The sequence below is a fragment of the Loxodonta africana genome, chromosome 14, assembly GCF_030014295.1.
Source record: "Loxodonta africana isolate mLoxAfr1 chromosome 14, mLoxAfr1.hap2, whole genome shotgun sequence".
Taxonomy (NCBI): Eukaryota; Metazoa; Chordata; class Mammalia; order Proboscidea; family Elephantidae; genus Loxodonta; species Loxodonta africana.
Genome location: NC_087355.1, coordinates 39,199,351 through 39,211,955, shown reverse-complemented (window position 1 = coordinate 39,211,955; position 12,605 = coordinate 39,199,351). Strand labels below are relative to the sequence as shown.

General features: G+C 38.5%; 1 protein-coding gene across 1 annotated transcript in view; it reads left to right on the top strand.

Moving 5' to 3' along the window:
- Positions 1-541: 541 nt before the first annotated feature.
- MMP16 (matrix metallopeptidase 16) overlaps positions 542-12,605 on the top strand; it is a 307,074-nt gene continuing 295,010 nt past the window's right edge. Inside the window, exon 1 of the mRNA XM_003408378.4 lies at positions 542-949. Within this exon, the coding sequence (XP_003408426.1) occupies positions 818-949 (132 nt within the window). The 5' untranslated portion in view covers positions 542-817. The remainder of the gene's footprint in view (positions 950-12,605) is intronic.

The following is a 12,605-nucleotide window of genomic DNA, read 5'->3' as shown; positions in this document are numbered from 1 at the left end:
TGCCTCGGGGGTGAGGGATAGGGGATGTTGTTAAAGAGCTCGTCCCAAACCCGGGCCATTCTCGCGGGCTGGCTACCTACGGTGCGCCGTACAGTCGCGGGGAAGCTTTTAAGAGCTGTCTCCTTTAAGAAGCGCGCGCGCGCCTGTGTGTATGTGTCGGGCTGTGTGTGTGTGTGTGTGTGTGTGTGTGTGTGTGTGTGTGTGTGTGTGTCGGTGTAAGCGTGTGTGTCTCGGATTGTGTGCGTGTGTGTGCGTGTGTGTGTGTTCTCGCGCGCGCGCGCGCTAAGAGTCGGGGAGCCAGGCAAACCCCGGGAAGGAGGAGTTATGTAGATTACGGATGAACATTCTGGAGGGGAGCGAGGCGAGGAGGGAAGGAGAAGCAGAGGCGAGAGTGCGAGGAGCAGCGGAGGCCCTTCCCGCTGAAGCAGGGGGCGGCGGCGGCGGCGGAGGAGGAGGAGGTGGAAGAGCAGAAGGAGCAGGACGCAAGGGCTGGAGGCGGCAGCGGCGGCGGCGGCTGCTGCTGCGGCTGCGACTCGGCGCTTTGAGCCGGAACAGCCGGTGAACTTGGGCGCCACGTTCCGGGTGACGGGCCCCTGAGGATGGTGGATACGAGCTGCTGACCCTGCCTCCGCCGCTGTTTCTCGGGGCTGCGGAGATTGGGGCCCCCTGTCTCCTCCCCTTGCCCGGCTGTGGGTGAACCTGCAAGCTCCCTACCCACCCGGAGGACTTTTTTTTGAAAGGAAACGAGGGAGGGAGGGAGAGGGAAAGAGGGAGAAAGCGAAGGGGAGCTCGTCCATCCATTGAAGCACAGTTCACTATGATCTTACTCACATTCAGCACTGGAAGACGGTTGGATTTCGTGCATCACTCGGGGGTATTTTTCTTGCAAACCTTGCTTTGGATTTTATGTGCTACAGTCTGCGGATCGGAGCAGTATTTCAATGTGGAGGTAAGAGTACGAGGGCTTTCTTCTACCCTCTTGCCTGGGTTGCTCGCCGAAACGTTTCGTTCACCCCTCCGAGCCCCGTAGCTCAGAGCAGCCAGGGTCTCAACACATTGTTTCCTTTGCTGCCGCCGAGACCCTTGCTGAGTTTCCTTGTGTCTTAAGTGATGGATGCGCTTGAAACCTAGAATCCGTTATCCCCAGCAGCACAAAGCACGATGCTGCGCGCTCAGAGGCACAATTGTAGCCGATCCATTTTTTCACTTAGCAAATGTGTAGGTTAATAAAGGGAGCTTGGGTTTGTGATGAATATACAGCTCGCGAAAAATGAAATTAATTCCTTGGCATCATGTGCTTCCTTGGTATTGTTCCTGAAATCTTTCTCCCCGTGTTTAGTGCCTAACAAAGGAGGTTAAAAATCAAAGAATCTAGAGGAGAGCATGGGAATACTTGATATGTTCAATAACATTACTTTGCGATAAAACACTTGACTAGACAGTCTTTTTCTCATTTAGACATAACTTAATACACTGTAACTAGATCTGGCTACACAGAGGACATGAGATCTATCGCTTTTCAAAGTGTCTTCCCTCCCCCCTCCTCCGCCAATTGAAAATAAACGTGGCCCAATGTAGTAGTTCTGGGGTGTGTTTTTAATTTTATTTCACACCCTCATGGCAGAACTGAGAGGTTTTTAAACTGTCACTGGCTTTACTTTGATAGCTTTGGGAACAGACAAGCATGAAGCAAAAGGGAACTTAAGGATAAAGACTTGTCAGATCTCTGCCAAAGTACTCTTCCTGTCATCAACTCAGCACTAAAGCCAGTAATGTGCAGTAAATCAATGGAAGCGGGTGTGCACCTGGGCTTAACACCAGTGTATCATGCACTTGGGGGGGGGGTGACAACGACAGTAAGAGGGTCTTATTAAAATAAACTCCGTGTCATAAATTTTAAGTCTTCTGACATCTCAAAAGACTTTTGATTAAGCCTCTAGGGAATAGTGTGTGTGCACGTGTGTTTGTGTGTGTGTGTTGCCCTTATATTGTTGATCTCATAAAGCTCACTGTCATCTTTTGGGGAGTGTGTGTTTACACAATAGCAGGACCTGTTGCACAGTATTTGAACATACTCCATGTAACTGATTTATGTACAAAGTGTGCATAATAAATGCCATGTGTGAAAGCATTCTCAATAGAACTCTGTTTATATAAACTGTTCTGAGAACTTCATGTAATAAGTGATGGTTTGTAGGGAAACAGTATTTGAAGAAGTAACAGCCACTATTAAAAGCACCAAAGACATTTACAGATGTTAAGTGTGAATATATTACACACAAACCCCAATTTGAAAGCCAAAATCCATTTAACCTTTAAAAAAAAATAAAGCTTTGTTTTTCTGTATAAAGAGACCAATGGAAAGGGGCTGAAAGTCTGAATTTTCTTGATTGCAAGTTTGAACTTTTGGAATTACATGCCACAAATGGATTTTTGTACCTAATATTTAAATCAAGAGATAATTTGATGTTGAAATGAAGGAATAATGTTCATTGCCTGGAGGAATGAGAGTGGGAAACTGTTAATTACAATGTAAACAGAAGGGCCTGTTACTGTTTGGTGGTGGTCAAGGTGCTGAGATGGGGCATGGGGGCTGGCTAAAAGTCAGTGCTAGGTTGTACCTTGCTCACTGCGGGGAGGGAAGGAGGAAAGGCTAGCCTGGATTGTTGGCTGCCTGCCTTTGGCAAGTCTAACATTTGCTTTCAGGTATTATTGGGATAATATCTATGTTGATGATTATTAGGTTCCTTTTTGTAGCTAAAACATAGATTGTGTTTTTTTGTTAAGTTGAATCAGTCAGTTCGATTAGATAGTATTAGACAAAAAAGTTATGCTTTTACTAAAAATACCAAACTGATTTAATTCTGACTTCCCAGGATCTCTTTCTTTATTAAGATATATATGAAAAATATGCTTCATGGGGGAAAAAAGAGCTATTTTCCCATTTTTAGAGTATTTAAAAGATTCCATCCATATATGTTGAGTAATGAAATGATTCAATTGGGTAAGATAAGAGGAATATGCCACCTGAGAACTAAAAAGAAAAACCATATTTGATACAGAAGAAATTTTCTAATAACTTAACATCTTAGAGTAGATTATGATTCACAGTTTGTTTTAAGCCCCTGAGCATTTTATTAGTTAGGCTTGTATGCTTCTTTTTTTGTGTTAGAATAACCCCTATCCCTCTTTTTTTTTTTTTAATCATAGGGAGTAGCTGCTAGCTAAATCAAAATATTGTAAAGATCATGGGATGTCAGGATGTTTTCTAAAATGAATTTCTGCCTGATTCTTTTGTGTTAGATGTTTTTTTTTTTTTTTTTTGACAGGAAACACTAATGGGAAGAGTAGTCCATCACTTTTCCAGAAGAGGCACTGATGTTGTGTTTTTCATTTTTGGTTGCAAAACGTATACTGGGCGTGCTGTATTTGATTGATTCTCAAGGACAGTCTTAAAATACCAGTAATGGTATTGGTATTAATGGTATTAATCATGCATGAAGCTCATATGATCATAAGTTTTTTTTCACATGAGCACATCAGGTTATTATAGTTGGAATGAAGCTCCTGAGAGATGGTTTTTATGCTGACAGCTAAGATTATAACGTTGAATGTTTTATTCCTTACTGAATTTAACAATTGGTGGTACCCCATACTTTGTATCCCTATGATTTAAGATTTAAACACCTATTTTTTTTTTTTTTCCCTTCCTGGGGAACTAGGGATAGAAGTATTCATGTAGCTCTTTCCTGTCGGTTTTTTAAGGAAGTAAACATTTGGGATTTTCAGTTACTGGAGTGAGAGGTATTTTTTAGTATGCTAAGGAAATCTTGTTACAGAGCAAGAATGCATTTGTGTGTTTATTAAGAAGCAAAAAGGAGTATCTCTGACAGCTAAGAAGAAGTCAGACACTACCAGAAGTAGTACTATGAAAGCAATTCAATACCTTCCTCTCATTTTATTTCAGGGAAAAGAATTTTTAAAGTTCAGTTTTCAGTACATGCTCATTCAGATAAAGATTTTTGTCTGTCATTGGATCCCTTTTTGGGAAATGGGTCTGTAAGTGTGTAGTGTTAGCATGATACAAAGAACTTACCCATATGTAGGTAATATTAACTAAAAGTCAAAGACTGTTATCATTGGACAGTAGTCTGAATCAGAGGTGTTCATTGGTCAAAAGCGGCTGAATTGTTAAAGTTATGATTTAATCTTTACCCTTTTAAAAGCCATTTTGTCTCTAAAATAGTTATGTTGTAGTGGGAATGTCCATGATCCTGGGGTCCCTTTTCTGGGGGGGGGGGGACATATACCTTAAGCAGTTTCCTCATGGAAGTTGAGATGAGTATAGTTCATGATAATAATAACTCTCATCAACTCTGATAATTTGTCAGATATTAAATACATTTAATGTTAAATACAACATTTTTATTGTTTTTAAACAATACCATACATTTCTACTGAGAAAAATGGTTTTAAGCCAATTTACTGGTAAACCAATGATATTTAAAACCCTGTGCATATATGAAAGCATAGGAAGTTGATTGCTTTTTGTGACCAAAAAAAAAAAAAAAATCTTGATAAAGCAAAAATTGATTTCGTTGCTCTTTATTTAAAAAAATAAAAGGAGATTCTGGACTTTAAAGGGAACTCTTTGACAAATATGATGAATTGTGAGCATAAGCATTTACTAGACTTTACTTGCAATGTGTTGCTCTGTTTTAGGATTTATTCATCACTTTGTCAGAATGGTCTGGACCTACCTAAAAGATCAGAATTTGTTTTGGGCAGCATGGTATTACATATAAACTTGGCAGTCATTGGATCATAATACTTTCCAGAGATAAAATATTACCATTTACAGATTTTAAAACATTATATATGTGTGGGACAACTCTTCATATCTTCTCTTCTCCACTTGTTTAAATAATCAAGATTCATTATTTCATTTGCTGATGGAGGAATGATGCTACCACAATCTCCTCAGCCTGCTGGAGTGAGGGAATCTCCCGACTGCATCCCATCATTGTCTAACATAGCAGTTTATACTGACCAACGACAGCAGTTACGGGACTGACTCATTAAAATTTTTGTCTGCTGGAAATCCTAAGTTTTATAAGTCATCCCAAATATGCTGGCTGTTCAAAATGTTCAGAAGGCCAGAAACAATGACAGGGAGACCCAGCAGGCTGGCCAGTCCTAAGGTTTATCAGCTGCTTCTGTGTACCACCCTGACTATACCTTTCTCTGTTCAAAGTTGCATGGTTAGGTTTGCCCTTATATAGGGTTATTCATAAAAGCCTTATTAAAATAAATAAATGTATAAATAAAACAAGCTTGTTGCCATCGACTCAATTCCAACTCATAGCGACCATATAGGACAGAGTAGAACTGTCCCATAGGGTTTCCAAAGAGTGGCTAGAGGATTCAAACTGCTGACCGTTTAGTTAGGAGCCTTAGCTCTTAACCACTATGCCACTAGGGCTCCAAAAGCCTTACAGGTGAGCGTGTTTCTTATTACCCCCATGAGGAATCACAGAGAGCAACAGCCCCAGTCCATCCTTCTTTATCCATCTGGTCTTTTTCTTTCACTCTCTTCTCCCGTATTAAGTATGGATAGAGTCTCATGAGATAACTGCTTTCATATATCAGGAGTTAGGTTAAAAATGACATCTAAAGTTTCAACTTTTTCTCATTCATGCTTTTCAAGGTTACAATAAAAATAGTGCACTTTCAAATTTACTTCTGTTATTAACTTTATTATTTCATTTTTTCCTTGGATTGATATGTTGCTTTTTAACAATTTTTTTTCCTCTCTCTCTCTCTCTCATTATGGTGAAAACATACACACCAAAGCATCAGCCAACACGAACAACTTCCACATTTACAACTGAATGATGTCGATTACATTTTTCATGTTGTGCCACCATTATAACATAAAGAAATTTTAGTGTACTTGTTTAGTAACATAATTCTTTTCTCTGAAGTTGGATTAATCAATTATTTTACGCAAATTTGTTTCACTACCTGACCTGCCTCAACTACTGTAAATGTACTGTTCAGAATATTTGATGGATGACCAGTTAGAATTATTTGGGAACAAAAAAAGCCATTAAACATTTGAATCAGTGAGTTAGGTTTTTTCAATGTCAGAAAAGATTTATTTCTTTATTCCTTTAGGAACTTTCTGACCTTTCAGCAATTGTATTTCAAATTTAGAAAGTCATTTCTCATGCTATTTTCCATCACTATTCATTTTAAATATCTATGAATGTAATTATAGCCATCAATTTGTTGTTTATTGCAGTATAGTATAGTATTTAAGAACACGTATCCTGAAGCCAGACTGCCTGGGCGCTAATTCCATTTCTTTTGTTTGCAATCAGAGTAATAACGGGCAAGTTAATTAATCTTGGTGAGTCTCAGTTTGCGTATCTGTAAAATGGGGATACAAATAGTACCTGGCTCAGGGTTGTTTTGGAGATTAAATGAATATCATTATATAGTCATAGAGATTTTATATATATAAAAACCCTGTTGGCATAGTGGTTAAGAGCTATGGCTGCTAATCAAAAGATCGGCAGTTCAGATCCACCAGGCACTCTTTGGAAACTCTATGTAGGCAGTTCTACTGTGTCCTATAGGTTCGCTGTGTGTTGAAATCGACTCGACAGCAACTTTTTTTTTTTAATGTATGTATATATATATATATATATCAATAATGACATGTACAAATTATTGAGTGCTTAACTATGTAAGGCATGTTCTATTCCCTCTCTCTGTCTCTCTATATTTCAAAATAAAGATTAAAAAATAATTGTCATGCTAGCATACAATTATGTAAAAGTCTGTCAGGTTAGCACATACCAACTGGTCTAGGAAGATTTTAATACCTTTTTCATTTTTTCAAAATGTAATATACTGAGAATCACCCAATCTAACATCAGTACATTTTCTTCCCGTGGGTTTTTCTTAGACAGTTTAGTTCAGGAATGTGATTTTCACATTTTGTCTTGTCATCTGTTACTATCATGGAATGTCAAGTTCAGCTCACACCTTCTTTTTACAGGACTGGGTTTGCTGAAATCTGTTCATCTTTTCTAATACCATGGGAAATAAATAGAGCTTTATGATTCAGTGGGCCTGTTTATTTTAATTGGCTCAAGGTCCAAGTGCTTCATTTCCAGGGTAGAGGTAGAATTCAGTGTATAACTAAGGCCAGCTCTGTAATATATCCCAAATCCAGAATGTAAAAGTTTTTTTCATTCTTTTTTTTTTTTAATTTATAGAGGAGGAAGAGAATGGGCAGGAAAAGAGGTTAGAGGGTTTTCTACAATGACAGAGACATTGAAAAACAAACAAACCTGTAGGTGTAACACTGGGACTAATAGCATAGCATAGTGGAGCACTAGACTAGTGGTCAAAGGATATGGGCATCAACTCTGGTTCTTCCACTCACATAGCTTTCATTTTGGAACGAGTATTTCTTTAAGGGCTTCATCTGCACAAATGAGAATTGAACCAAATAGTCACTAGGACCCTTTCCCAAATTTGGAATTCTGTAGTATTTAGTTTCCAAGCTTTAATCTGTATAGCCAAAGAGGAGGACAAATGTACATATATTTACTCTGAAGATTTGGGAGTACATAGACCACAGAGAGAGTCCCCAGGTAGTGCAAATAGTTAAACTTCTGGTTGCTAACTGAAAGATTAGGGGTTCCAGGCCTCACAGAGGTACCTCGGAAAGGCCTAGCCATCTACCAAAAATCAAACCAAATCCATTGCCATCAAATTGATTTGGACTCATAGTGACTCTATAGGACAGAGTAGAACTGCCCCTTAGGGTTTCCAAGGAGCGGCTGGTGGATTTGAACTGCCGACCTTTTGGTTAGCAGCCAAGCTCTTGACTACTGTTCCTCCAGGGCTGCTTCTGAAAAATCAGTCATTGAGAACCCTATGGAGCACAGTTCCACACGGACACACATGAGGTCACCATGAGTCACATTCAACTCATTGGCAACTGGTAGATCACAAAGGTAGATAATTCAGATTTTTTTTTCTGCCTAAAATCATTCTGAAATGCATGTCATGAAGAAATACATAATGTACAACTTAGATCTAACATTTGTTATCATCTGTATTGACACAGGGTGTTCCATTTTGGAAATAATCCTAGCCTTCTGTTGAGTAGTAAAAACACTGGCAGCAAATTATATGTAATTTTGAAATCAATTTTTGGCGAAGGTAGCAAACTTTAAAATTTTGATGTTAAAAATATGGCTTAATGTTATTTTGAAAAACATGTATCATCTTCAGGTGATACTTCAGTCATAAAAAAGGCAAGCTGGAATAAGATCACCTGAGATTTTTTAAAGGAGAATCTGAAAATTCATACACACATGCACACACACACATATTTTGTGGTAAAATGAAAGTGCTTATGCTCTGTCTCATTTGCCGATTGTGGAAAATAATTTTCCGCAAATGGCTCTTTGAGGATTATTTTTGTTCTTCACCACACGGTTGATTTTGAATGTGAAAATCAGATTGCATGTGTTTTATAAAATCTGTAGCTTATGTGAACAACAACAAAAATTTCATACTAAAATGCTAAAATACTGAAAAATATGTATCACTCTCAGTTTTTCTTTTTCTCGGGAAAGTGATTTATAGATTTTGAGGTAATTCATGAAACCATATTTGATTGTTGCTTTCTGTCATTTAGCACTCTGGATGTTCTTTGTCTTGGTGTTGCACCATGACTATCTGGCATTGTGCATCCTTGTGTTTAGATCAGTGGAATATCTTGATGAGCCACATAATAGCTCAGCCAAGAGAGCAAGAGCAGTTCTACCATAGCCCCCTAACCTTTGATTAGAAAATGTGACCCCCAGGTGTAGTATATAAAAAGAGGCTAGAGGGAGCTATTGAGCTGTTTAAAAACTCCAATGGCTTGGAAGAACTTGTTTAAAATCAAGGACACCGGTTGCAATCAGATGTCTTAAAATGAATCATAGCCGATCGTACATAGTTTGGGAGATCAGTGAACACATGGTTGACAATTTTAGATGTGAATTGGGGTTACTGAGAGCCGCTTGACACCAGTGATCACATTTTTGATGAACTAAGGAGGAAAATAGCACTTTTCTGGGTAAAAAGTTCTGGGTGTGACAATTTAATAATGGATGTTATAATGTAAGACTGCTTTTTATGTCTCCTGAATTTAGGTTTCGAATAGATCAGAAACTGTACATTGTAGTGACTTTAGGTGCTTTTGGTATTCCCGTTTTAACTCAAATGACTAATAAAATTTTAGAGGTGGAGTAAATTTAAATTGATCATGGTTTTTAGATTATGTGTATCTTAAAAAATTGTGAAAGTAAAGTTTTTTTATTTTTAATGTTTATTTAATGTAGGACCTTTTAGAAAAAAAAATACTTTTCAGTGAAAGCAGATTTTAAAATATTTTTTAAACCTATTCTTTTTTAAAAAATATGGAAGAAATTATCCACCAAACTGTGAAAGTGTCTTGTTTTTAAATAGGAACCTCAGAAATGTTTTCAGTTGAGCAGAGGAGATTAAAAAAAAAAAAATCCACGAATGCATTAGAGATGCCAAAATTTAGTTAAGGTATTATAACCTACTCACAAGCATCATTCACAGGTTTTTGAAATTTTTTTTGAGTCAGCTTCTTTATTTTATAGAAAAGTGAGATATGGATAAATGAAGTAAGTCATGACCCACAAACAGATGTTCTCAGAAGAGATTGTCTTTAGACTTGATGTCTTCAAATGGCCAAATAAACCCGAAAGAAACCTAACTCAGTTGAATGGAATTTTACAGTATTGCCCTTAAAAAAAAAAAATTTTTTTTTTTTTTAGCCACGGTTAAATCAAGGGGGGATAAGCTTCCTTTTTTAGATGGAAGCTGGATCATTTTATGAACTTTGTTTCATGTCCCAAAATTGCACCCAGCTGACGTGATGTCAGCGAAATGCAGCCTTGTACCTTGCATGCAGCTGATGGGCAGTGAGGCCCTGAGTGAGGTTGGTGGAGGTATTTTCCCCATGGGGACTTTTCCAGGGTTGAATTTAGACACTATGTTAATAGTTTCTCATTGTTTTTAGTGATTCACTGTTTGTTTCAGGGTTCTAATGCCTGTGTATTCTCTCTTCACTTTAAGCGATTGTTAGGGTGTTCCTTTTCCTGATCCTACTTGTTTCTTCTAGCTGGAGTCTTTAATCAAACCAGTTGCGTTTGAGTTGATTCTGACTCATGGTGACCCTCCCCACCCCCCGCAAAAAAAAAAAAAAACAAAAACCTGTTACCCTCGAGTTGATTGCAACTCACAGTGGCCCTGTAAGGCAGAATAAAACCAAAGAGCGACTGGTGGATTCTAACTGCTGACCTTTGGTCACTACGCCACCATGGTGACCCAGGTATTAGTTATATGGCAAGATCTCTGGCTTGGAAGAGGGGAGAAATTTTAGGAGAAACCACATTCATCCCCCTTTCCCTTCCATGTGAATAGGGTAGAATAGAATTCAGAAAACTTCCAGAGACAAATACCTGCTGAAGAGTTTGTATGACATTGCAGACAAACTTGTAAAACGTAAGGGCACACTTATTTAGGGGATGAAACCTTTTTGAAGATTTGGGCGTTTTTGTCATTGCAACAACTCTATTCACATAACTTACAGTTTTGCTCCCATCTGTGCATTGATTGGGAAACCCTGATGACGTAATGGTTAAGTGCTACGGCTGCTAACCAAGAGGTTGGCAGTTCAAATCCGCCAGGCGCTCCTTGGAAACTCTATGGGGCAGTTCTACTCTGTCCTATAGGGTCGCTATGAGTCAGAATGGACTCGACGGCAGTGGGTTTTTGGGTGCATTGATTGATATTATTTGCACCATGATGACTCAAGCATGTTACTTAAGCAGCCGTTTGCCTGATTTTGACCATTTATAAAAGAGATATGTGATATTTATTGCTTATCTATAGCACAGGTGTCATCATACAGCATTGAGACAATGCCATGCAGCCTCCTTTGTAAGCAAGAATAGGTTGGTGCCTCGGTTCTGTGATTCCTGCTGATGACTGGGAGTATAGAAACGATTATGCACTGGCATTACATTCTAATTAGACACGGGTCCAAATAGCCAATAAAATGCAAATACATGGAAATATTTGAACACGTTTATTTTAATGATAATAATAAAAACACTGTTAATTAGCAATTATTGAGCATTTGTTATGTGTCTGATAGTGTTCCAATTGCTTCATATATATTAACTAATTTACTTCTCATTATAATCTTGTGAGTTAGCATTACAACTCCTATTTCACAAGTGAGGAATCTGAGGCACAGAGAGGTTAAGGAACTTTCCAAGGCCACACAGCTAAAAAGTGTTGAAGTGCAGCAGCCCAGATTCAAAGCAGGAGGGCTGGCCTGGGAGCCTTTTCCTCTAAGTAAACATAGGTAAGAATTAATTTCCAGGCTCCCCATAAGGACAGTTGGATTCAGGTATACTGCTAACATCTTTTATATTACAAATTGAATAGAGATAATTTGTCTGCATAATGAAAATTCTGAGCCTATCCTGAGCAGAGCGTCTTACCTAGAGTAAAAACTGAATGACTTGTTGTTGATTTGCTTTGTTGATTCAAGATTGATTATGTGGTGGTCAATATAGTTTTACTGTTGACTACTCTATGATTTTTTTAATCATTAGAAAATTGATAACTTATGTATGACAATCTTAAATTACCTATAATATTAAATAAATCATAATATCTCACTCAACTATTTATAATGTTGCATTTTATCATTGAATGTGCTATTTGAATGATTTAGGAAGATTTGATTATAGTATAATGTTACAGAAAATGTAATGGGAAAGTTGTGTTAAAAGACCTGTCACACAGGTCCCTGCTGGGGAAGAGAGTAAGTATGTGTATATGGATATTGACAGAACCAAAACGGTCCTTGGAAGTGTGAATGGTGAGACATCGTCTCACATGCTTTGGATGTCTTATCAGGAGGGACCAGTCTCTGGAGAAGGATATCATGCTTGGTAAGGTAGAGGTTCAGCGAAAAAGAGGAAGACCCTCGACGAGATAGATTGACGCAGTGGCTGCAACAATGGGCTCGAGCATAACAGCGATTGCGAAGATGATGCAGGACTGGGCGGTGTTTCGTTCTGTTGTACACGGGGTCGCTGTGAGTTGGAATCTATTTGACGGTACCAGTTCGCATCCGCCAGGCGCTCCTTGGAAACTCTATAGGGCAGTTCTGCTCTGTCCTGTTGGGTCACTATGAGTCCAAACTGACTCGACGGCACTGGGTTTGTTTTTTTTTTAACAACAATAACAGCAACAACATTGACTACCACGTTTTATAAGTGCTAGTGTTAGCTGTGTTTATAACTTGTATCGATTAGGTGGAGGCTACAAGGAAACAGAGTAATTTTATTCCTTTTAAATTTTTATTTTATTATTTATTTATTTAAAATACAAAGGAGATCTTCCTTAGAGTAAGTCAGTCAAAAGATGGAGCAGATCCCTCAGAAGTGAGCGAGCTCTACCCTACTGCTTGAGAATAGGCCCGC